At 43.7% G+C, this 25,363-nt stretch overlaps 1 protein-coding gene across 3 annotated transcripts; it reads left to right on the top strand.

Moving 5' to 3' along the window:
* Window positions 1–120: 120 nt before the first annotated feature.
* Window positions 121–19,592, top strand: pof1b (POF1B actin binding protein). 3 transcript variants are annotated; one of them, XM_076979680.1, is made up of 13 exons: window positions 121–619; window positions 922–993; window positions 10,433–10,647; window positions 11,310–11,343; window positions 11,629–11,709; window positions 12,010–12,102; window positions 14,143–14,256; window positions 14,703–14,855; window positions 15,164–15,283; window positions 15,516–15,656; window positions 16,405–16,475; window positions 16,615–16,729; window positions 17,908–19,592. In XM_076979680.1, the coding sequence occupies exons 1-13, from the start codon at window positions 260–262 to the stop codon at window positions 17,911–17,913; spliced, it is 1,575 nt and encodes a 524-aa protein (XP_076835795.1). In that variant the 5' UTR covers window positions 121–259; the 3' UTR covers window positions 17,914–19,592. The 3 variants fall into 3 exon arrangements, with proteins under 3 accessions (XP_076835795.1, XP_076835794.1, XP_076835796.1); XM_076979679.1 differs by having other exon boundaries at window positions 16,612–16,729; XM_076979681.1 differs by lacking the exons at window positions 121–619; window positions 922–993 and adding an exon at window positions 5,352–5,574 and having other exon boundaries at window positions 16,612–16,729.
* Window positions 19,593–25,363: the final 5,771 nt, after the last annotated feature.

Raw genomic sequence — 25,363 nt, 5'->3', positions numbered from 1 at the left:
TTCATTTAACGATAAATTGCCACTTTTTTTTAAACAGCCCCGCTCCTTATGGGACGGCCTGTGTTGAGGTATTGTGTGGTGAGGGCTGAACGGTGAGGGCGTGTCCTCCTACGGCCCCGCCTATAGCTTCGTATCTACACACGGCCGTTCTGCAAGCTGTGGAGCTTTTCGCCGAAGTCTCTTGTCGCCGTTTTTCCGAAATTGCTGTGCGAGTAGTGAGTTTTTAAAACCGAGTCTTTGGATTTAAGCTACACTGAAAATGAGCGTCCCTACGGCGTACAGCACGTCTACTCTTAGAACCGTGAGCGTATCTTCAGAGCCATCCATGACGACCGTAGTGTCGCCTACCCAGTTCGGGATTAATGGAGGTGCGACTTTACGCAGGGTTAACGCCGTTAATGTCGCTGGAGCCCCGCTGTCACCTGTCCAGTACGTTAACGGCACCGTCAACGGGACCGTTCTTCAGGGAAACGTGCGCTACCTGGTTCCTGTTCAGCATGCAGCGGAGTCCTACGTCCTAGTCAACCAAGCGCCACAGGTGGTCTCACCTTTGTACCTGCATAACCTGAAGCACGTAAGCGTCACCAGCACGGAGGAAGTGGACAGTAGCCTCCAACATGTGAGACATCATCTATTAACCTCTTTCATTTCTACCTTGTCTGTTTTAGATTCATGTTTTAGAATATTGTATTAATTTTAATTTAGACTGGCTCAAAGAGTGTACCACTGGCCACAATTTTGTGAATATTATTTGAATAATTCAAGTTTAAAACAACTGCAGGACATTCCAATGACGACCACACTATAATTTCTGTCATGTGAGAAATGAGCCAGGCCATTGTAATGGGTTAATGAAGTCTGCTTGGACATACTGTACTGCAAATGATTTGTTAATATACCAGTACTTTCTGTTGCATTTAGAATAGCAGTGACAAAACCTCATCGGTGTTCTTCCAGACGCCAAGTCCAGCCAAGAGCCCTGATCCCATAGAGGTACGTGTGCCTTCCATAAGGTTCATTCAGCTTCATAGATGTTCACCTAGTCAGATTTCACAGAAACACTTGTGTGTGTGTGTGTGACGTGTGCGTGTTTTTGCGGCTGCATCTATTCCATGATTCCTGTGCCATATTTGTATTTTATTATTTACGTTATCAACTGGGTTTTATGAGCGAGCTTTAGTCACAGTGTGACTCTGAGCGTGTGTTGGTGGAGTTCATGAGTATGATGTGTGGTGCTGTACCTGCAGGGTGTGTTGAGGGTGTGTCACACTGAAGGAATGGACTCTTTCATTCCCACATAAGAGTGTGGGAACACCCATTGCGAACTTGGCGTGAAATAAGCTTACTGCTGGGGCTTAAAAAGAATGCAGTATGAAGGGTTGGTTGGCATTTGTAATCTCTGCCTTTGAAGTAAACTGCTTAAGACTTGACAAACAAATTACGCCAATTGGTTGATGTATATTGTTTAGAACACAGGTGCACACATACTGTATATATATATATAGTAACAGTCAAAAGTTTTGACACACATGACTGAATAATGGCGCTTTAATCTAATTGTATATTTATATATTTTTTAAGGTAAACAGAATAGTTGAGATATATATATGATATATATATCTCACATATGATAGCTTATGTGAGAATTTCTAACTCAGTACTGATAGAAATGCATCACAGGCTGCCTCATGATGTTGGCTAAGACAACACAGAGAGCGTGCAAAGCTGTCAAAGTAAAGGGTGGCTACTTGGCTACTTGTATAACAATATTTATTTAACACAGCATAGTCACGTATTATTTCATTGTTTTGAAACCTTTGCTGTTTTTTCTAAAATGTAGAGAATTAAACAGTAGGTGTGTCCAAACGTTTGACAGTTGCGTGTCAGACTGAAGTGAGATCAGTGAGATTGTGTCTAACAGAAATAACCGAGGGCAGAACACATGAAGCATTTAAAATTAATTAAAATTAATAATTGGTCAATGTTTAGACAAGACGGAGCCCTTTCTACGGGGATGATGAGTTTACTCTTAGTGCAGTGTGAATATCACACAAGCGGTTCTGAAGACGCACAACTGTAGGACGATTTACAGTAATGTGATTGTTATGGAGATTCATTATGGTTAAAATTTTCAGTCCAGACAGCTTTTCCTGATTTTGTTTTTTCCCCCATTTCCTAGTAAATGTCTCAATCTTCAGACAGGCAGTAACCTGGCAGCATGAAAATGAGCCATTGAATGGCAGTCCCATTTTCCCTTAACTATACACTTGTCCTTCAAGTGTCTCAACTCACTCTTGAGCTATGCACAGACATGTTAAATATACTGTGCTATGAAGACTGCTTCTTGGTTGCAGATGCCTAATAATCTCATGGACAGTCTTCTCCTCAGGCCCAAAAGCCTTTCTGACTGTTAAACTGCAGCGTGTACTTGGAATCTAGATGTTTGCCAATCTTAGAATGAAAATGTTTGCACAAACACCATGCCATCTTTCCTGGTACGTCTAATAGTTTAGTAGTAGTCTGACGCAATGGTATCTTGAAATCTGGCCTATCCGTACTATTACCTAGGATGAATTCTGTGATCAGATGCAAAGCACTTTGTAAGTCGCTCTGGATAAGAGCGTCTGCTAAATATTGTAAATGTAATACTGTACTTAAAGATTGGATATGTGGACAGATGGCGAGACACCTGACTGACATTTGACAGACCTCGTTAGTATATTACTAAGAAAAAAATGTGACAACCTGCTCTGTGTATTATAGGATGAAATACTTAGATAGCTTTCTGCCCTCATGAAACACTGATATATTGACGTGTTCATTATTCACACGTGTGTTACAGAGTTGAGCAGGTTAACCCTACATGTAACCAGACTGTAATTTACTTTTCAAAGCCTGTAATTTTCTGATGGTAATCATCTTGCGGCATAATCGTTCGACAGGCTAGGGCAGGTGTGGGGCCAGGATTACGATCTCTCACTTGCACTCACGAGTGACCTTTTTTGTCTGGCTCACTGCGGGAGATGTATTCTCCTCAAGCTACTTGCAAAATTGGATCCAACATCCCACATGCAAGACATAGTCATGAGTGAAATGGCACTATTTTGAATCCATGTTTGACGCATAGTATTTGCACATGTATTTGTCTATTGCGATGGTATTCTGAACATGAGCTATGTAACTTTCCTGTGTTGCGCAAATACAGAGGAGATTTAAAGTAATTAGCATTTAAATGATGGTAATTACATGATACTCAGTACTTATGAGCTCATTAGCTGCTCATATATTTTGCTGTTATGTTGTGGAACAGCAGTGATATTTGAACAGCAAACACGAGGTAATCTGTGTATATGGAAGCAGCTGTGTGTAACAACCAGACCTTATGACTGACACAAGGGACCAGGCTGATGTACTTCACCGTGACTTTAATGTCACGTTACGGCATCTGCAGAAAACTGTACCTGCTGATGGTCCCAACAGCATACACATCATGTCCAACAGGTAATTACGGGCCAAGAAAGTATAAATGTTAAAAACCAGTTTGTTAAACACAAGTAGTTTTGAGAACTTGACAGAAAACTGGTTATTCTAGTATGCTTCATATTATCATATCTATACAAGTTCACCCATAGTATAGTACAGAAAACGCTATTCGGACACGCACCGGTAAACATTCTCCTGCTTTGACCGTGGAGAGCTTACCGGTTCATTTCAAATTAACCTCAAACTCATGAATCAAATGACAGAGCTCTGTGAACTGGAGGGGCTTCAGTGACACACTTGCAGATGGAATATTGAAGAGAATGGCTTAGCTGTATGTCTGACTGTGTGTGTGTGTGTAGGGGGAGTTCTGAACTTTCTGAGCACAAAGTGCAAACACATTTGTGTTACATTCCTCTCACACACACTGCCTCCTCAGAGGTCTCTTTAAGAACTTTTCTGGTTTGGCTTAAACATGAAGTTGAACAGCAGTTCATGGGCATTGAGCTGTTATTCATAATGTGGGACATATTAAAACGTAACATTTGCATGACCATGGCATTTTTAACATTAATCTATAAACTGTCATGCCTGGTCATTATACTGGATGGCCGGGATTAATACCCTGAGTACTGCTAGATTTAACAGATTGCTACTATGAACTTTCATGAGCAGATGTTTTCTATAATTCCACAGCATTTTTAAGGACTGCCCAATTTATAGTTACTTAATCTTTTTTTTTGCTAAATTGGCCCTCGATAATTAAGAAAACTGCATTATATAATATGTTTTTAATATATATTTTTTCTCAGACATACTAAATGAGTGTTCCAGTGGTGTTTTGTTGATTGAACCTACAAGTGCAATACACTGATTAGCCCAGTTTTTGGTACAAGGCCAGTATGGAATAAGCAAAGTCTGTCTGCTGGTCTTTGGTGTGTCGTGACTTGAAATATTTATGATGATGTTGGTGCACCTGCAGCGGTGTCTGGGTGGAGCAGGAGCTGCTGTTATTTCCCTTGTAAATGACCTACAGTGCAGGCTTCGTTCAAGAGCAAAGCCACGCGCTCGCGCTCTGCTGTAGTTCTTACATATACAGGGCTGCACAACAGTTGCAAATTACTATATTGCAGTCGCTAATTTAAGATGCAGCTTGGAGTATAATAGAAGCACATTGCTGAACTATTGATGTTTTATTGGAAAAGTATAGACATCAAGTCAAGACTGAGATCAGTCTGAATTGTTTACAGCACAAAAAATCATTACAATATCGCGGCCTTCCTTCCAAATGAATTACATTCTTTTACAGCCATTGATATTTCTGCACCGTACAGTCATTATTTTCTGAGTCATTACAGTCAGCGTCGAAAGATGCCTTGGAACCTTTATCAGCCTAAAGTTGGTGACAATAGTCAATCCAAGTGGAACAAAGTTAGCTTTTGTTTTGAATTCCACACTGTCATGAGCTTTTGGTCTGTGGCCAGTTTTAGATAAAAACAACGCTCAGGAGAGTGTTGTCAATCAAAATGGAGCCCAGAGGGAAGAACCCAGCGATTCGCTTATGTAATCTAACTATAGGATATTTATCAATTTAATAACAGGGTAGTCTTGGTTTTAACCCTAGGGTGGTTCTGGTTCCCCAAATTCTTTTAAGGGTAAAAGTTGGTCTTGTTGTGAAAGAAGCACTATATTAGTGTCTAGTCTTTCTACAGTGTGAAAAATGAGCTCCCCACCTCCAGTTCATTCTCTCCATTCAACCCAGACCACAGGAACGGCCTTTATTCTCGCCTCGTAACCGAGACGCCCTGGGCCCACTCTCTGACCTACTTCTCTGTTGACACAGAAAAGCACTCTGGCCCAGAGCTCCAAGCCTGGTGGTAACACTGACTTTTCTACGCATTTTTATGAATCAAAACAATCTTGAACATAATTTCAAGTTAAACGTCTTCTTTTTTGGGGGGGGCCTGGATGCAAGGTGAGGTGTCATATTCTTCATTTCCACACACTGGACAGATGGACGTGTCTGGAGTTTATCTTCTGTACCCGAGTAGCTGTTTGAAAAGATACTGTACTCTGGCTCCTTTGAATATGCAGGTAAAAAACATAACTAGTAGGTTAGAGCACAAGCTGGCCAAAATGCAGTAACTGTCTGGCATGTGTACAATTACCTGTACTCTGAAATTTACATAAATTAATAATTTGCAGTTATCTTAAGCAGCAATCCTGATCAAGAAAGGCAGTGATTTGTAAGCACAATAGTATAGAAATAGGAGCTAGGGTGATGATGGAACCCTGGCCTTTAACAGCCAGAGGCAGTTATGATTTTTGTACTGAACAGTGTAAAATGGTGACTGAGCAAAATATGCATGAACAGTTGGTTAATTATCCTTTCAGGTGTGTTGACTTTGACTTCACCCGAACCACAAGCTGAGTCTTGCAGTGCAGGGGAGGTTTGTCTGGAGATGCATGTGTGCATGCATAAAAAAAAACTCGTACAGTATGGTTCTTCAGGGATATAGGGCTGTGGTCTAATTTGAAAGATGAGGGGGGCGGAGCAAAAGTCCAAAGCGCATGTGAGTAAATGATTTACCTTCTCTGAGATGGAGTTCGGAGAACAGCTGTCTTTATCTCTGAGTCCTCAGTATTTCATACAGCCCTTCACTGCCTGTTTACAACTTGTCTCTGTCTTTGGCTGTGACGAAACCAGTTTAGGCACATGATCAGGACTAAATCCACACAACCTGCTGTCAATGGCTTCCTTTCTGTTTCGGAATGTGAGGAATGTTCTCTTAACACACCCCTCCTGGGAAACACCTGCTTCTCATGTACAGTTACGCCCCAAATATACAGGAGCATTCGCTGGTTCTGAGAAAGTCATGAAGACCCACAAACACTTGCCCACAGTTTTAGGCTTCAGGCGCTGTGTGTAACAGAACGCTGACGTTTCTTGCACTTGTTTTCTTGTTACTTTCGTTATTACTTTGTCTTACTTTCGTATCAGCACAACTCCATAAGGCATTGCTGATGCAGATGCATACTCCTGTGTTTACATTTTTGTTTCTCAGAACTGCGTCAGTTCTAAGGCATTGTTTCCAGTCGTGTTTATGTTTAATTATATCTGTTGTATTCTGGGGGTTGTAAATTCAGACTGTGAGGCCGTTATCTCCTACTATGGCAGACGGCACAGTAATTCATTGGACTATATAATATAATAGAACAATATTATACAAATACCCGTGCATCGTCGCACGTCTCAGCACGGTGTTGTGACGGACTAATCAATGTAAAGGAATATCTAAGCCTTCCTTTATCACCATGATGGTTACAAGCAGAGGGATTATGTCCTAACCACAGAGGTACAGCCCTGAAGCCAGTACCCGCTGGAGGCGTGAGGCCCTTGATGCCTGTCCCTCAGTCCCTGGTGAAACTGCTTCACAGCTCCATAGATCCGGTCTGACGGCTTCTGCCGCGCCCTCGCCATCAGCAGCGCCGAGCTGAAGTGATTATGAGGCGATACAAATAATCACCCTTAGTTTTGCTAGAGACACCCAGCTCATAATTGTGTTAATCAAAGTGGCAGGTAGACTAAGTTAGCGGTTTTGATACAGTCTTGTGCCCAAATTGGCTTCACCGTACATCAGGGGCGGACTGGCATACATTGCTACCAGGGATTTCCCCGGTGGGCCGATGGGTTAGTGGGCCGCCGGTGGTCTAACTCAGCCCGTGGAGGAGCCACTGCCGCGCACTGTGGCCCCGGCCCGTAGTCACGCTGCTGTTTAACGGTGTTATTACCTCCCCCGCTCCAGTCAGACTAACCTGCGCGGCCGCGGACTGGGCCTGTAAACACATGAACGAGTTGGACCGGGTCGCGGACTGGGCCAGTTGATGCGGGCTGACGGTATGCAGCGGAGATCAGAAAAAAAAACCAACTTGTCCCAGAAACTCCGGGCCGGACTACGAAAACATACAGCAGTTTAAATTGTAGATAACATGTTATTTAAAATGTACTGCTGTCTCCTCTGCAACGTCTAAGGCACCATGTACAAATTACCTTAACATGGTTAACACGGACGCAAGTGGCGGTCTTAAAGGTTCCAAAGCACTGTGTTTTTTTTTTTTAAAGCTATTGAAATTCTTAGATTAAAACTAACCACCACAAATAGGTACGAGGAAGAAATACCCACGTTAGAGTTGTAGGTTGTTCTTTAGGATGCACTTTGCGTAAAACAACTTGTTTGGTGGTCTTATGATGGACTATTTAAAAGCCACTATGTGGCTTTGTAATCATATTATTGCTGGAATTAATATTGTCCATATGACAATAAATGCCGTCATATACACTACGTGCCATGTATAGATTCACATACAGTACACACACACACACACACACATATATATATATATATATATATATATATATATATATATATATATATATATATATATATATATATATATATATATATATATATATATATATATATATATATATATATATATATATTAGTGGTGGGACTTTAACGCGTTAATTTCGATTAATTAATTACAGGAAAATTAACGCACTAAAAAAATTAACGCATTTTAACGCACGATACACTTTTGCATCGTGGAATGTTTCTCAGTGCACGAGTTCCAGGCGTACAGATTATATGGACGCACGATAAGATGAGCATGATGCAGATGACTGAAGAGGCTACGCTGGTGGATGGGAAATTTAAATATAAGAAACTTCCAGATGGAAGTTCAAACAAAAATAGTGTTATTTACACTTTATTTAGGAAGGAGTTCGCTTATCACAGGAGCACTTCCACCCTTCGTTACCACCTCAACGCAAAACATGTTGCAGCTAAAGCTGGGCGTACACTGTACGATATTTTAAATCGTGTACTCTAACAAACTGTACGACTAACTCGTTGCGGAGAGTCGGCTCGTGGAGCTACTTCAACAGTGCGATACTCTCACGAGGAGCGATTTGAATTTCAAACATGTTTGATATTCTTGCGACGCTGCGATTTCTGATCGGGAGTTGGTCGTGAGGTGTGAATCGCTCCTCGTTTACCTGTGTAAACTATACGATGCACGACACGCGATTGAGCCGAAACGAGTGAAAAATCGGCTGAAAATGGGCCAAAAATCGCACAGTGTACGCCCAGCTTAACGCGCAGGTCAGTAATGATAACTTAGCTGCTAAATGTATTCCTAGTACGATAGGGTGACCTAAACGTCCGCATTTCACATCCTGTCCCGGGGTTTTTTTTTTTTAAGTGAGGAAATGTCCTGGTTTTTAAAGTACCTTCATTGGACCATTAAGACTGGATTAAATTTTCGCGAGTGACCGTAGCGCGCGACTCCGCACGCGTTTATACATGACGCGTCATATTATTTGTGTTGTTCGCTCTCTGTGGTCGAAGATAAAGGCTTACAAGAAGCGCTGCACATTGCGTCAACTGATGCAAGTTATGAACTACCGTCCAGGGGTGAGTTTCCCAAAACGTTCTTAGCACCAAGTACTTCTTAACCTCGTACGTAAGAACGAGGGAAAAAAACAGGTTATTGTGAAAGGGAAGTAAAACAGGTCATTGTGAAGAGCGCCACAAATGTGGCTCTGACTGGGGATCACTGGACCTCTGTTAGCAACAAGAATGATCTTGGTGTGACAGCTCATATTATAGATGATGAATCTATAGATGATGAAGATCCAGTCATTTGCTTTGAGCATGCAGAAGACCACTTCTAGGCACTATGGAGATGCCTGTGGCAGAGGCCTGGGAAATTTAAGAAAAGTATACCATCTAAAATGGTATTAAAAAACATCTTCTGATTTACTTCAATTCTTCCAATATCCTGAGCAAAACTCCCAAAATTAAACAACATTTTTGGTCAGAATTTCCAATGTTCTGAACTGTTTTCTGCACTCATATATTGGTCTGTGTAGTAGACTGGTGGAAAAATAAACAAGATGTAGAAGTTTGATTATGTTCATTGATTCATTCATCATTCAAACTTAAATTAATATTTCTCATGTTAAATACTGAAATGCGATTAAAATGCGATTAATTTCAATTAATTAATTACAAAGCTTCCGATTAATTCGTCCCACCCCTAATATATATATATATATATATATATATATATATATATATATATATATATATATATATATATATATATATATATATATATATGTATACATACATACACAGTATATATACACAGATATATATAGTGGGCCAGTCTGTCAGAAACTCCCGGGCCACTTTTTCTCCCCAGTCCGCCCCTGCCGTACATTCAGATTTGAGATAATCTACGGTGTGTTTTTAGTACCCCCCATGCCCCCCCCCCCCCCCCCCCCCCCCCCCCCCCCCCCCGTTCTAAAATTAGTTCACGTTTTCTATGTTTCGCTGAAGAATGTTTAATGAGTAAGTTCTGGACCCATAGTATTGTTAACCTTTTAAATCCTGTAAAGCGCTTTGTGACAACATGTGTTGTGAAAAGCGCTATACAAATAAACTTTGATTTGATTTGATTTGAAGATAATTACAATTAGTTGATTATGGAAAGGTTAAAGATGGAGGCTGTAACTCTCCTTTTTACAGACATTTTAAATGACAACGTTGCGTGCGTGTGTCAGTATTCTTGGGCGGCTGGTGTGTAAACTATCAATCCTCAACTGTCCATGAGGCTGTTTATGACAGCAACCTTTACACGCCATTCTTTGCGATATTTTTCAACATTTTCTTTAGTGTTTTTAAGAGCCTGAAGTAAGACCAGTTTTGTGGCCTTGTTTTGCTTCACGTGAAACATGGCCTGAGTCTCGTCTCCATGGCTGTTGAGGAGAACCTGAATACTAATGTTCGTGCAGATGTTTTTCTCTGGAGCCCTTAGTGACCGTAACTACGGTAGCGTTCTGGCGCGCGCTTCGTGGCTTCTCATTACACTCTCGTTTGTGCAGCATGACAGCGTGCACAGCAGCGGCAGCAACGTTCACGAGGTGCACGAGACCATCCACGTGGACGTGACGAACCGTTTGAAGACCGAGTCGCCGCAGAGCGAGCCGCAGGCCCAGCTCGACACGCGCTTCTTCGGCGAGCTCCTCGCTGAGGTCTACCGCAAGAACTGCGACATCCTTGGCTACATCTCCGAACACGTGTCCAAGATCCGCGGACGGTAGGCTCGCGCAACAGATCGATTTGTCAGGTGGAGATCTGGCCTAAATGTTCTCTGGGTGTTCCTCCGTTGTTCTGTGTAGGTTATACGCCTCCACAATGGTGAGCACAAATGGACACTTCTAGTAGAAAGGTCCATTTCAAAAGAGATAAAAAGTCAGTCATACAAAGGGACAATAAGAGCAAGAAGTGCATTTCTTTCACTTTATTTCACAACATTCTGCAATGTGGCTGTTTAAAAGGGCCTAACAGGCCAGGTCTTCACTCATTGTTAACGGTCTGAGATTAAGTGATAAAATCAGTGGGTCCCTGACACCTGCAAGATAGAATCCCTGAGGAAATGCATAGTTCATGCTATCTCAATCACAGGTACTGTTAATCCTATTAGCTAGGGAAATCTAATCTATTCCATCTAAAGGAACATAATGCAGACAGTATCTTAATTTGTTAAAAGCCACACCTTTGCCATACTTAAGAAACCAATTAGACCATGTACAACACCAAAACCTATCCCTTTTCCCACACCTGCTATAAATTGGTCAGTGATTCACAAGACAAACATAATCCCTGTTGGTCCGTGTGTTGGTTTTCTCACCGGCTGTCTGTGAGTTCAGCACTGGTTGCAAATGTGCCACTCATGCTCTGTCTTGTTCTGTCCCTCAGAAAGCACCTGCTCGACCCCACCATTGACTACAAGGTAGGGAGTGCCACGCCAGTCATGCCTAGTTACACTTCCAGGCACACCTAGTTACACCTCCAGTGAGTGTGTTGGGGGTTGCTGAGGTCATCGCCAGTCATAGTCATTATGCTGGCAGACAGCTGAGATTCTGTAAGCGGTGTAGTGTGACATAGCAGGGGAAAAAAAGTCTGTTTATATAAAGCTGTTAGTTGCTGTTCCCGGGAAGGAAAAAAAATTCCTTATGATGGGTGTGAGCATGTTTTTGTGTGTGTGTGTTTTGTGTATTCATGTTTCCTGGAATAGGTGGAGAAAGATGATGTAGAGACCCTCATTCCTAAAGGTCTGTCAGAACTGACCAAGCAGCAGATTCGCTACCTTCTGCAGGTGTGTGAGTGTGTGTGTGTGTGTGTGTGTGTGTGTGTGTGTGTGTGTGTGTGTGTGTGTGTGTTATCCGACCATGTTAAGCTTTGCGGTGGTGCAAAAGGCCGACGCCCCTTTCCAACCCCACCCTTCCCTCAGTCGGCCCCACCTTTAATTTCCTGTAGGTTAACATTAACGGCTTGTTTCGTCTTGATGCAGCACAGTTTCTGAGGGCATGCAAGACATTCTCTGACTTCCCACTCCCTCTCTCTCTCTCTCTCTCTCTCTCTCTCTCTCTCTCCCTCCCTCCCTCCCTCCCTCCAGACACGCATGACGGCTGACAAGACCATGCTTCTCCTCCTGACCACCTTTAGTAGCCTGAGAGAAGAGTTAGTGCACCTGCAGGATGACCTCAGGGTGAGAGCGCCCCCCTCTGTCTTGCTGCTGTCACAACCACTAAACCACATTACCCTTTGTTCCAGTTTCTGCAGAAACACCCTGCAGATGTAACATAGTAGGACCAAGTTAACCAGCAGATAATGATTATCAAATTATTGTTTTACTGTCATGAACATTAGATTATATACCTTTATATGCAATAATATATTTGTTAATGTTGGTATCAATATCATTAAATACTAGTATGTTGGTATCAGTATGCTGTTTTAACTGTAGCACTGGACTGATGTTAGCAAACACGCATATCCACACACACAGCTGTGTCCACGCTGTAATGATTCTAGTTTGAGAAACTCAGAAAGATTTTAATTCTGTGTGGATGCATGCATGCGTGCTCATACATGAATGTGTGTGTGTGCGTGCATGTACATGTGACCCAGGTTGAATTTCTTCTGTCAGTTCTTCGAAAGATTTATAGCTGTTTTTATGGTATACTTTTTTTTTTAACCATGTTTTGTTTTTGAGGTCTTAAAAATGTCACATCCCTTGCTCTAAGCTAGACATGTTCACACAAATTAATAATCTTTGATCAATTGTGAGGACAGATGTACCTTAAAGATCAGTTTGTTCATAAACATTTGGGAAAGTGCAGTCAATAAATCACTAATGTATAGCACATGTCTGTCTCTCCGATCTACTACAGAGGCATTTCTAAGATTTAAGAACAGCTGGGGCTTATGAAATAAACATCTTGGGCAAGCTATGAGGTCCAGAATGATTCTCTTTTATTCCGATCTTTACCATCTCTGATGTCCAGAATGATCCTCCTTTATTCTGAACTTTACAAACACCCTAGATCAAATCATGTTTATTAACACATTATCCTGTATTACACAATTACAAAGGTGTAAAAGTTTAAAACATGAGGCGTAGCTACACACCTTGGCAAAAGAAACGTCCAAACCCAAAATAACATAACATTAAGCTTTTAATAGTCCTAAATAATTGGAGCAGCTGTAATGTGCTGCTTTGATTGATTTATTATTCTTTTAATTTAGTTTTCTTTCCATATAAGATGACAACAGATGTGAATGTCCAGCCTTTTCTCCCAGCAGTGCTGAGCCAGTGGGGCCACGGCTCTCAGGAGAGTGTTGTCTTTGAGTTACTCATCAATACCCCACCAATGATTTCTTATTGGGACGATTTCATTTGGATTTTTATTAATTTTTTGCCCAGGAAGTGTACATTCTTACATGACCATTCAGCATAACACTGTCCTACACTTGAAAGAGAGAGAGACAGAGAAATGTTTACCTTTTTAAAATAGCATATTTTGGTATTGCTTAACATAATAATAATAATCCCTTTTCACTTAAACTTTTCTATCGTTATACAATTGCCAGTTGAACAAAACACAGCATTTAAAAAATCAGGTTGAAATATTTGTCCTGTAGAGAATGATCAGTGAACTCGCTGATTATTGTTAAAAAAAATCTTTTTTTTTTTTGTGTGTAAACACAAATGAATGACAGTTATCCAGCTAGCAAGCTAACTGCTGGTGGTAGGTTTATGGTTTCATGGTGTGAGGAGAAACAGAGCCCTCTCTGTATAGCCTGGTTTTGGTTTCATGCTCTGTTTAACTCCCTCTTCCTGATCTCTGCGTAGGCAGGTTTGTTTGTCCATCGGCCATTTTGCCACCATGCTCCAAGCCCTTGTAAAAATGTCTCTTTCTGGTTAAAATGGTGCTGGTGCTTAATTACCACCAGGAATCCTTGTGTTCTGCTCAACTGAGCCGTTAAAATGAAAACAGACAAACGGAAACGCACACAAAAACAGCTGGTCCATGTGTTCCCAAAGAAAAGCCTTAGTTACGCCCCTGGTTACAAGTACATATGTCTTAAGGTAAACGGCAACTAGTCCTGTGTTACTTGGATTAGAATGTGATATTACCTTAGACGTATAATATTGGCCACACACCTACTGGAGCGTAAGACAGTAGTGCTAATAGTATTAATAATAATAATGTGTGTTTGCATGTGTGTTTGTGTGCACACGCAGCGCTTGGAGAGTGAGAAAGACCAGCTGGAGCGGGACCTGAGCTTTAAGGCTGACCAGGCTCAGCAGTACGACCGGCTGCTTGAGGCCGTTCGGGAGAACAACAGGCAGCTGCAGGTAGGGGGCGCCAGAGATACAGCCTGGCTGTGTGCAGAAGGGGACGTTTACCTTAGAGCAGCAGGGCTCAAGCACTCTGCCATGATTACTAGGTGTTTGTATTTTCCTTGCTATGTCTCTAGTAACTTTTTGAGTATTTCTTTTTTGTCTACTAACCTTTAAAAGAGTTTGAATTCACTATGGTATTTATTCACTTTGTTTTGATAGTTATGTAATAGCATTTGATGTTTTGTGAGTCATGAATCATAAATAACATAATGCATATATTTTGCATCCTGTATACAGGTAATATTTACTTAAAAAAATACTTAGTACATTTTAAAGGCAATTGTGAAATCTATTAACAGTCAAGCAACTTGAAAGCAGGACTATAAAGAGATGAATAATGTAGTGATTTGTAGTTGGGACACACATCATACGTACGCTGTCACCTGTGCCCGTGTCAGAGCTCGCTGAAGGAGAGCAGCATGGCCCATCGCACCATGGAGAGCAAACTGCTGAGCAGTCAGAGCACGGACTCCAGCAAGGACTTCCGCATCAAGGAACTGGAGGGGAGCATGCTGGCTCTGGAGCAGGAGCGTGACCTGCTCCGCAGGAAGGTGGGCAGCCTTCCCGTTCAGGGCACCTCTGGGGCCATGTGAGCCATGGGGGAGGGGCCTATGGGGGCCACATTTGCATAGGGGCAGGGCATATGTGGCTCAGGTTTGCCTAAGGGGCGGGACTCAGGGGTGTCCACCACCACGATGGGTGTGGCACACTTCGGTGTTAGACCCCGGCATATATACGCATTGTGACTGCCCCATTTTGTCTTCATAATGGTTTCAAAATGTCCTTCTAAATACTGTAAATGCAGCTGGAGGAATTCTTTCAGAAGTGTCTTTAGCACCTGTGTGTGTATGTGTTTCAGCTGCAAGGCCAGTGCAGCACATCCACTTTAAACACTAAGATTGACGAGCTGACCAGACATTACGAGCAGATGCTGAGCTCGCTGAGAGAGGAGAAGGACAAGGAGGTGCAGAACATGCGGGTGAGGAGCTCCCTCTGCTGTGGACACCGTCATGTTCAATAGAGAAAGTAGACTGTGACATGCAGTTTAACATGGTTGAAATTGGACCCACAGTTTATAATACTGAATAATGAAGCAGGGTTTGTGTTTTGCATAGAGGTGAGTCAGCTAATTGTCTATTAAGAAAAGTCCAACCTTCTGCCTGTCTTTCTGTGTGTGTGTGTGTGTGTGTGTGTGTGTGTGTGTGTGACAGTCTCAGATCATTAAGGTCCAAACGGAGCGCCACACGGAGCGCCACACGGAGACCTCCAGCGACAGGAGTCTGGAGCTGAAGATCACCGAGCTACTGAGCAAACTGGAACAGCGCGAGTCTGTCATCAAACGCCAGGAAGAGGTTTCTCTCTCTCACATACACACACACACACACACACACACACACAGACACACACACACACACACACACAGACACACACACACACACACACAGCACTTCTGAGTAATCATCAATGACCCCACCATTTGGTTTGAGAGTCCATGTGGCCAAAAAGCAATGGCTGCTCACGAAAGTTTCTTTGTTGGGAAACTTTTACACTTCACAGCTTTACACCTTAGATTTCTTGATCGTGAATTACAGAACTGTCCCATTAACAGAGGTGTCAATTCCAGGTTCAGAAAGTAAAAGTCCTCACCAGGATTTTGCTCAAGTTTGCTAGATTTTCTAATTAGTGCAATCCAGGTAAAGTTTGTGGAATCAACACAATACAGGAAGCCTGAGCAAAATCCTGGTGAGGACTTTTACTTTCTGAACTTGGAATTGACACCTCTGCCCATTAAATAGCCTGTGTTTGTTTCCATGTTGGCTATCTGTAGTGAGCTTGAAGTTATAGGAAGTTGTATCCCAGTATGTGCCACACTGACAGAGCTCATTGCTTATTACATTGTTTTTCCTGCTGCTACAATGATTTTATAATAAGGGGTTTCACATGTCGTTCAGCAGTCATCTGTGGTATTAGGTGCAATTTCTTCTCCGCTTGCATGACTTTGTTTCTTTGGGGTTAGATTTTATTGGGAACTCATTGAGTTTTGGTTGAGAGTTCTCTTTCCCTGGCTTCTGAACTTTGACCCCTGGTATGAACCCACAGGAGATCAGACGGCTCCAGCAGAACAGAAGCGATGTGTCCAAGAATGTCACGAAGACCGTTATTACCAATAGGTGACTGTGTGTGTGTGTGTGTGTGTGTGTGTGTGTGTGTGTGTGTGTGTAAATACTACTTCAGGTTCTAAAGTATTAGTACACGCAAAGTTGAGCCATCACATGTATCTAAACAATGCCTTCCTGCTTCGTGCAGCAGATACACAAACCAGTATCCTATACTGGGGCTGCTGAGTGACGACTACCAGTCCACGTCACCCATCAAGGAGTCCAAGACCATCGTCATCCAGAGGACTGGGACGATGACCAAACAGGTAGTGTTTGCAGCGTGTTCAGTAGAGAAGTAGTGTAGGAAATAACCCCGCAGTGTGCTGAGTTACTGTAATGAGTGTTGGTGTAAGCAGTGACCCTGCAGCATGGTCAGCTCTTGGCCATGTTGATTACATAGTGCTTTCTTTAGCTAGCATCGATAGATAGATAGATAGATAGATAGATAGATAGATAGATAGATAGATAGATAGATAGATAGATAGATAGATAGATAGATAGATAGATAGATAGATAGATAGATAGATAGATAGATAGATAGATAGATAGATAGATAGATAGATAGATAGATAGATAGATAGATACTTTATCTATCTAGCAAATGCAGCTGCAGTCTTGATAATAAAGTGAGGCTCGTTTTAAACTTGATTAGTCTTTAAACATGGATTCATCCTAAATTATTTCAGTTGATTTATATTAGCACCTGGGGTGCAAATGTGCCATGGGTGTGCTGTAAACTAGAACGTTTATGTGAGTGACAGTGAAAGTGAAGCGTTCTTCACAGCTAACTGTTACAGGATGAGAGTGACATAAGTGTATTAGAGTTCTTGCTGATTCCACCAGTATTATTTCAAACCGCTGTAACTATTGCTCCAGTTCTGTGACCCTAGACGAAAACACCGCACGGTGACACTGAGCGAGAGCCGGTGTGCAAGTGACTGCTGACTGCAACACGATACCAATACAGCAGATTTGCGCAACACACAGAAATGTCACTTTGATCAATCCCTGGGGCCAAACTCAACAGCCAGGGACAGCTTGAGTCTGAGATGGGCTGTTCGGTTGCAGTTACGTTCGAGTGTGACACATTAATTGCCTACGTACAAAGCTGCATGTCACGTAACACATTCCTCCAGATCACCACAGGCATTTTTTGGCACTGGGGCAAAGCGTTCCTGAGATCTGCATAGAGGCTTGGTGTCAGGTGCACTCTGAAAATATTTCTAAGAATGTATTATTATTTTTTTTTTTGCAGTTTCTCTACTTTAAACCAGTTTCTTCGAATAGTTCAGCAGCATTACCGTTCTGAGGCAGAGCAAGTCTGTGAGATGTTAGTTGAGACGCAGTGAGGTGTCCGTTAAGGCTGACGCGAACACTTGTGCTTTGTTCTGTTTTGGCCGAGAAATCGTTACCACGCCCTAAAGAAAATGCTTCTCTTTGACAGGAATGAACATGAAGAAGATCCAGAATTTGCACCAGTACCTGTTTGATCACCTCTCCTCCCCTGCATAATCCTCCCTCCCTCTCTTCCTCCTTTTCTCACTATCCCTCTCTCTCTCCCTTGCTCCCTCCCTCCCTCCCTCTCCTGTTCCCATTCGCATGTCTTCCCCTACCTTTGCCCCGAGGCTCCATAGAGTGGTGGTGGTCTTGTCTCAACCTTAGATTATGAACAACACGGTATTATGGTAGTGGAGTCACTTTAAGCTGCAGGCCCATGACGCGAACGTTCAAAGCATGTTCATCAACGCATTAAAACTACTTTGGCAGCACTACCAGAATGACACTGGATTCAGGAACGTGCCTTCACGTTCGCGGTCTCTGCTAAAGCCAAGCTAACCTAGCGGGAGCTTGGCAGGCCTCTTCTTGCTTTTGAGTCACCACAGCCCTGCAGCCTCTGGTCAACCCTGCTGTGAGCATGTATGTAAGCAAGGGTCGCATGCACTGTATCGCCACGTTATCTGTATCTTTGCTTTTGAGAAATTATACCACGCGAAGGCTGTACTTAGTTATCGGTCTCGGATATTTCCTGCATCGTTTATGTTAACTTGCTGTGTCATGCTATGCCCTGTGTTTCTGGTTATGCTTTATTTTATTTCAGCTTTCCATGTGCTAGAAAACAGTGTTAACGCAGTTATAGGGTTATGTAAACTGGTGATGGGGAAAATAATACTGTGTATTGGCAGCAATGTTTAATTTTTAGGGTGGTTAAAATTGCACGTGGCAATAAATGGATTGTCAAAAATGCATCAAGCTAAAACGGGCTTAAGGAAACTGTACTAAACAATAACAAAAAAGTAGGTTTAGGGTTTTTTTTTTTCGTTTAGTTCATTTTGCATGCTGAAGTTACTGATTGCCATGAAATATTTTTTTTAACAACAATTCCATTGTATTTAACTGAGATATATGTGGTTCAATTAAAATAAAATAATCAGATCAAACGTTGCCAGCTAGTGTACGTTGGCCACCGTTCTGCCACGCCAGGCCCCAATGAAGAACTGAGAACAGCGAGTCTGAAGTAACGGGTCACCAGGAGACTCTGGTCAACTTTTAAATGATGTGTAATGTTGAATACACCATTCTGTCGCGGCTGTGCGGAAAGGCCTCTTGTGTACCAATTCCATTAAATTTATTTGAGGTACTTTGAGGAACAAATACACTGGACCAAGTGCAACTGACAGAGGGAGAAAAGCACTTTAGCGGCAGCCACTGGAACAAGGCCGCAAGAGGCCAGTTTGAATGGCGGCGAGTCGCTATTGGTCCGGGTCTGTGGACTTGGAGATGATGTGCTGTGGGAAGGAGCAAATGAAATGGTTCCTCCAGATGTTTGATATAAGTACCTTTCTTGTTTGGCGCTGCTTTGAAAGCAGAGAGAAAACCAGCATCCCTGGGATTCCGTTTACATAGATGCATCATCTTTATGCATCATCATCATCATCATAGACGCCATTTTTACAAATATAAACACTGAGCAACACGAAGCTGATTGATTAAATTAATTAATATATTGACATTTTTCAATTCACTACCACACATGGGTATCCACTGCATGTCATTCTTGTGTGAAAGTGTGTTTTCATAAAAAAAAAATTCAGTATCCGCTCAAAATAAAATAGTTCTTGAACATACATAAACCAAGTGTTTGTATATTTATTTTATTTGGATTGGGTTGAATGAGATGTTTTCAGAAAACCTTTTCACTCACAATTACTTGCATGCTGATTTGAGGTTGTTTCTACGTTCACCTTCATACCGGCCATGCTAAAGGGGCCTAGTACAGAAACGAACCACCAGGGGGCGACACACCCCTATAAATGCATACCACACGACAATGATTGAGCAGTCTTTCTATCTGCATGAATGAGGTCATTATGACTGGCAAGGCATGTATGGCTGGCCACCATTTTGATTCATTCACCGCTCTGGGTCAGTCCACTCCCCTTTAGAGTCAACATACACGTCCACACATGCATCAGTGAAGTTAAACATCAGTGTAGCTTGGGTAGTTAATATGGAGTGAAAATGTCCGTGACAGAAAATTGTATCAAGTAAGTTTATTAGTACCATTAAAGTAGGGCACTGCAGTGACTTTGGATTTCAATTTAATTTAAGCAGCGATTCTTCAGGATGACACTTAACCTCTGCTGCTTTCAAAAATAATTTCTAAACATCCGACCAAAACAAATGATACGGAGTGCTCCTGTTTTCTATTTGAAGCTGTACATCTGCTGTAATTCAACGAGCCCTGAAACTGGTGCCAGCCCCACCCATCACTACAGCCCTCTTCCCTCCTGCTGCAAGAAATATTAGAGGGCTCAAGTTTGCTTAGTCAAAGTCTCTCTCTCTTTCTCCCTCCCTCTCTCTCTCTCTCTCTCTCTCTCTCTCTGCGTGCTGGGCTATGGGAGAGCAGTGTATGAGTGGAGCTGAGAGGCGAGCAGGCTTAGTAATGGGAAGGCATTGATTATGGTTGATAAGTCAGGGCTTTGATGTGGATAATGCAGCCTCTCTCTTCCTGCACTGGCCATGCACTCCCTGCCCCTGGGGCCACAGAGGATATTGGGTTTACAGACACTGCTCTCTCTCTCTCTCTCTCTCTCTCTCTCTCTCTCTCTCTCTCTCTCTCTCTCTCTCTCTCTCCCTCTCTCTCTCGCTCACATTATTCTCCATACTATTCCATCACACGTGTCAAGTGTTGTACTCATTTCTCATAAACACTTTTTCGTAAGTTCTTTTATTCGTCTTTGGGCCGCTCGCTGGATGTTGTCCATGGAGACGGTCTCTCTCTGGCTCTCATGCTTGGGTGCTCTGTAAGTGTGTGTGCACACATCCACATGCTGCTTCCTGTGTGCGTGTGTGTGTGTGTGTTAGGATCCAGGTCCCTCTTCTGTGTGCATGCACCTCCATCTGTGTGTGTATCTATGTGTGTATCTATGTGTGTGTGTGTGTGTGTGTGTGTGGGGGGGGGGGGGGGGGGGGGGGGGGTAAGAGCCTGGGCCTTCTCCCCTGTGTGTGTGTATGTGCATTTGCGTGTGGGTGTATGTGTTAGGATCTAGGACCCTCTCTCCTGTGTGTGCACTTTTGTGCGTTTTAGGAACCAGGGCCCTCTCTCCTGTGTGTGTGTGTGTGTGTGTGTGTGTGTTAGGATCCAGGACCCTCTCTACTGTGTGTGTGTGTGTGTGTGTGTGTGTGTGTGTGTGTGTGTGTGTGTGTGTGTGTGTGTGTTAGGATCCAGGACCCTCTCTACTGTGTAAATCATTTGTCCCGTGTTTTTTTTTCTGCAGTTTTCCACCACTGTGTCTCCGCTGTATTTATTTAGTTGTGTCTGTTTGTGCCTGTATGTCAGAAATTGTCTGCACACTATTTCTCTCTCTCTCTCTCTCTCTCTCTCTCTCTCTCTCTCTCTCTCTCTCTCTCTCTCTCTCTCTCTGGCTGTTTTTCTCATTTCCCACTAATATTGATTCATGGGCCTACATGCAGTCTAGCTGGACAAAAGCTTCAGGGACCAAAGTGTCTTTTTTTCTCTCTCCCCTACTGAAGTTCTACATAAAACAGACGGACAGATGACTCCTGCTCTTCCTCATTTTCATCATCTGATCCTTAACTTTGTGGTGGACACAGAGGAGGCTTCTGGCACTGATAAAACTTTGAGTCAGCTTTTGCACTCGCTAGGTGTTGTCTGATAGAGAGAGAGGGAAAACGAGAGAGAGAGTGGTCACACAGAAGTGCTGTCTCTCCAGGTTCATATTTCCCCACTCCTCACGCAGCGTTTCAATAATTAATATTCATAATCGCATATCATGTCAGCAGAACACCCACGGCTTCCTCTCGGAGCACAACGATCGCATCACCTACATCAGGTTCCATCATCACGTCAGCATATGCCCGTCTCAGACCGCATGGCTCCAGCGCGGCCTTTGCCATTACACCCCGGTGTTGGGCTCGGCCCGCAATCACCACCGGGCCCGTTTTGATTGACCTGTTGCACGCGGCACTGGCGAAATCTGAAATGGCATGGAAGAAAAAGATAAGGGACTAAGTAGCTGTTTGGCGCGTGTTACTCCCCCAACACTGGAATTTGGAGTAGAGATGCCCCCTGCTCTGTGGCCCCAGTCAACCCCTATACCCCCATAACTAGGGCCCCTGTTGAGGGTCACTGGAGCTCCCTGCAGGACACACACACACACACACACACACAAACACACACACACACACACACACTTCTGACATCAAGAGCCCTCCATGACCAGTAAGAGCAGAGTATACCCTCACAAGCATGACCTCCTCACCATTGGCTGACTTGATCTCCCACCCCTCCCTCTGACACTTTGCCCCTCCCACCATCCCTCTCCTCTGTGCAGGTTGGAGTTTCGAAAAGAACCCGTCCGTCTGTCAATCTTGAGTTTGACAGGGGGGTGGGGCTGAGTTTGACATTTCCCATGTGTCAATCTTCTGCTGTCACCCCCACCCCCCCAGGTTACCCTTTGACCTCTCAAGTGGGCAGGGTGACTACTCTTATCTCTGGTATCTCCTGGTGTGTTTGGCCCTGTCTGCCCACTCGAGTGTAGACTGTTGTGTTCAGGCTTTAAGAGTATTAGTGGGAGTGTTGAGCTTGTCCGGTCCTCCCTCTAGACCCTACTCCTCCTCTCTGTTCTTCCCTTTATCACACCATCTCTTCCTCCTTTACCACCTTATCTGATTGGGTGATAACGAAAAGGGATTTATGACTGTTTCTGCTGTGTTTTAAAGATGTGCTGTAGAGGACATGTTGTCTCTCTCTCTTTCTCTCCTCTCTCTGTTACTCTCTCCCTCTTTCTCCCTCACTCACTTGATCTCCGCCTCTCTGTTGCTCTGTCTCCGTGTCTCATTCCCTCTGTCTATCAGGACTCAATCATCCTAAATGCCGTCTGTCCCCTGACTTCGTCTCTCTCCTTCTCTCTCCCTCTCTGACTCTCCTTCCTCCTCAGGGCCCTTGCTGATGCACTCCTGGCCATTAATAAAAATTTTATACATAGTCAGGAAGTGCATTTGCAGTAGGAGCGGCTGGATGCTCTCAGGCCCGCAGGAAATGAGCAGCTGGCTGGCGTCCAGGCCGGCTATTCCGAGGGGCCGCCGGACCGGCCAATCAGCTCGTCCGCTCACTTAATGGAACACGGATCCTTCGCCCCAAACTATCAGCAACAATTACACCAGGGTGTGAAGGTTTGGGGGGTGGGAGCTGCGTTTGTGCGTGTGTGGGGTTGGTGTATGTGCGCGGTACAGGTGGCACAGCTCATGTGTAAGTGTGCACTGTGTATGTGTAATCTGCACTGTAGATTAATTACGATCCACGGCCACTGATGTGTAGGTAGTTCCACGCCGTGGGCCAGCCAGCGGAAAGGCAGGGGCTGGCGTGCGTTCTGATCAGACGCAGATGGCGGTGCGGTGCAGTGGTGCAGAGGGAAGATGAGGAAGAGCTGGACGGCTTGTTTGGAGGAGCGAGCCAGCCTGAATGTGTGGGGCTCTGGGACGGTTAGATCCTGCTCCTTCTAGCAATCAGGCAGAGGTCAGTAGAGTCTGCACAGAAGAGAAATAACTGCAGGTGAGAAGTGTTTTGTAAATCAGGAGTGCAGTTTCTCTCTCTTTCCCTCCCTCTCTCTCTTTCTCCCTCCCTCTCTCTCTCATTCTGTGAGAGTGGTTGGCTTGCACATGAGGTCATGCTCGCATTATCTCTATCAACACATGCACGCATTCCATTACACAGTCAACATAGCAATGATTTATTCATCGCAATGCTATATCAAAAGCATCATCATCAAAAACATTATTATATCTCTTTGTTGACTGCTTTTTGTCTCACACATGCTCCCTGAAAACATGGTGGGTTCTTTACACACCCACGTCCACACGCACAGGGTACACAGCGCTGGCAGAGACCGATGACTTTGTCGACTGTGTGCCGGTCATTAACCAGGCCATTTCACATCGATCCTGCCCCCCCCACACCCACCGCCCTCTGCTCTGCCAGTGGGATTTGGGATAGTAGGGGCTCAGGCTACGGATGGCCGGGCCCCCGGGGGTGGGGGGGTTGGGGGAGGGGGGGCTTTGTTGGGGGGCGCGAAGTAGTCAATCCACGAGCACATGGCACACATCTGTTGCATGCTGCTCTTTGAACAACACAGAGAGAGCCTAACATAAGCGCAAACCGGGGGGTGGGGTGGGGGCTCGAGAGAGACAAACCTTTGGGTTCAGTCCGGCTAGCCTGCGCGTCGCCACCCGGATCAGCGTATGGGAGCGAACAAGGAGGAAACAGCAGGAGAGACAGGGCGAAAGCGCAGCGGACCACGCAGGGCCAAACACACACAATGAGATAAAGAGAACGGAGTCACTGTGGTGGGCAAACGAGGGAAACAGAACGTGGAACGCATGATTTACACTAGTGAGAGGATGTGTGCATCCTGACACAAACACACAAGTACGAGACTTTAATTGTGTTATACAGGCACATATGCGCACGCAGGGCGAACGGGAAGAAATGTCGCAATCGTTTACTTTGTACGGGATGCATTAAAAACAGATCAAACGCTTCCCAAAACTGGTGTTGCATGTTGTTACAAGTGATGGGACCTACAATTGTCGAAGCTATTAGAAAACACACATCTGTTACGGTATCTATAAACACTGGCCCGAGACTCAAATCCTACTGTTTACACATTTCTAAAGGTAAAATATGGCTGATCTGTCTTGTGCATTATGGAAACTAGGCTACAACGAGGTTAATTTTGACTACATGTCAAAATTAGGTAAATTGCATGAATTTTGTGGATTAAGTATATCTACCTAGAAGTGAGGCTTCATAATTCACAATTAGTTTGATGCAATTGGTTTTTTCCGTAAGTTTTAAATAGTAGATTATTTAGATATGAAATTTCTTTACTTTAAATAATCCAGATGTGAACTCTCATTCCCAGATGAGCTGCTTTCCACATGATCTGGATATGATATGAGGTTCATAATTTCTAGATAAGTTTCTGGGTGAGTGTCATGGGCTTCAGCTGGTCTTGTCTCTCCTGTTGACAGTGTAGAACCTTAGACTGAGTTTGCCCAGGATGGAGAAACCTTCTTCACTCTCCACCTCTCTGCTCTGTTTGGTCATCCCAGCTATTTCCCTCCACAGGAAGCCACGAAGCACCCCTCTTCCTGCCCTATTACAAACACACACACACACACACACACACACACACACACACACACACACACACACACACTTACACACACATCCTGTTACCTTGGAGACATCTTAACTGTACCGTCAATAGGCGTACATAAGTAAGCAATGGTACAAACAGACAGGGAGGTGCGTCCCACTCGATGTGATATATTGTTCCCACTTTACAGGAAAACAGGCTGAAACGTGTGGGCACATT

Source organism: Brachyhypopomus gauderio, chromosome 18, assembly GCF_052324685.1.
Source record: "Brachyhypopomus gauderio isolate BG-103 chromosome 18, BGAUD_0.2, whole genome shotgun sequence".
Taxonomy (NCBI): Eukaryota; Metazoa; Chordata; class Actinopteri; order Gymnotiformes; family Hypopomidae; genus Brachyhypopomus; species Brachyhypopomus gauderio.
Note: the sequence above shows the minus strand (reverse complement) of the source record. Positions and strands in the feature narration are given on the sequence as shown.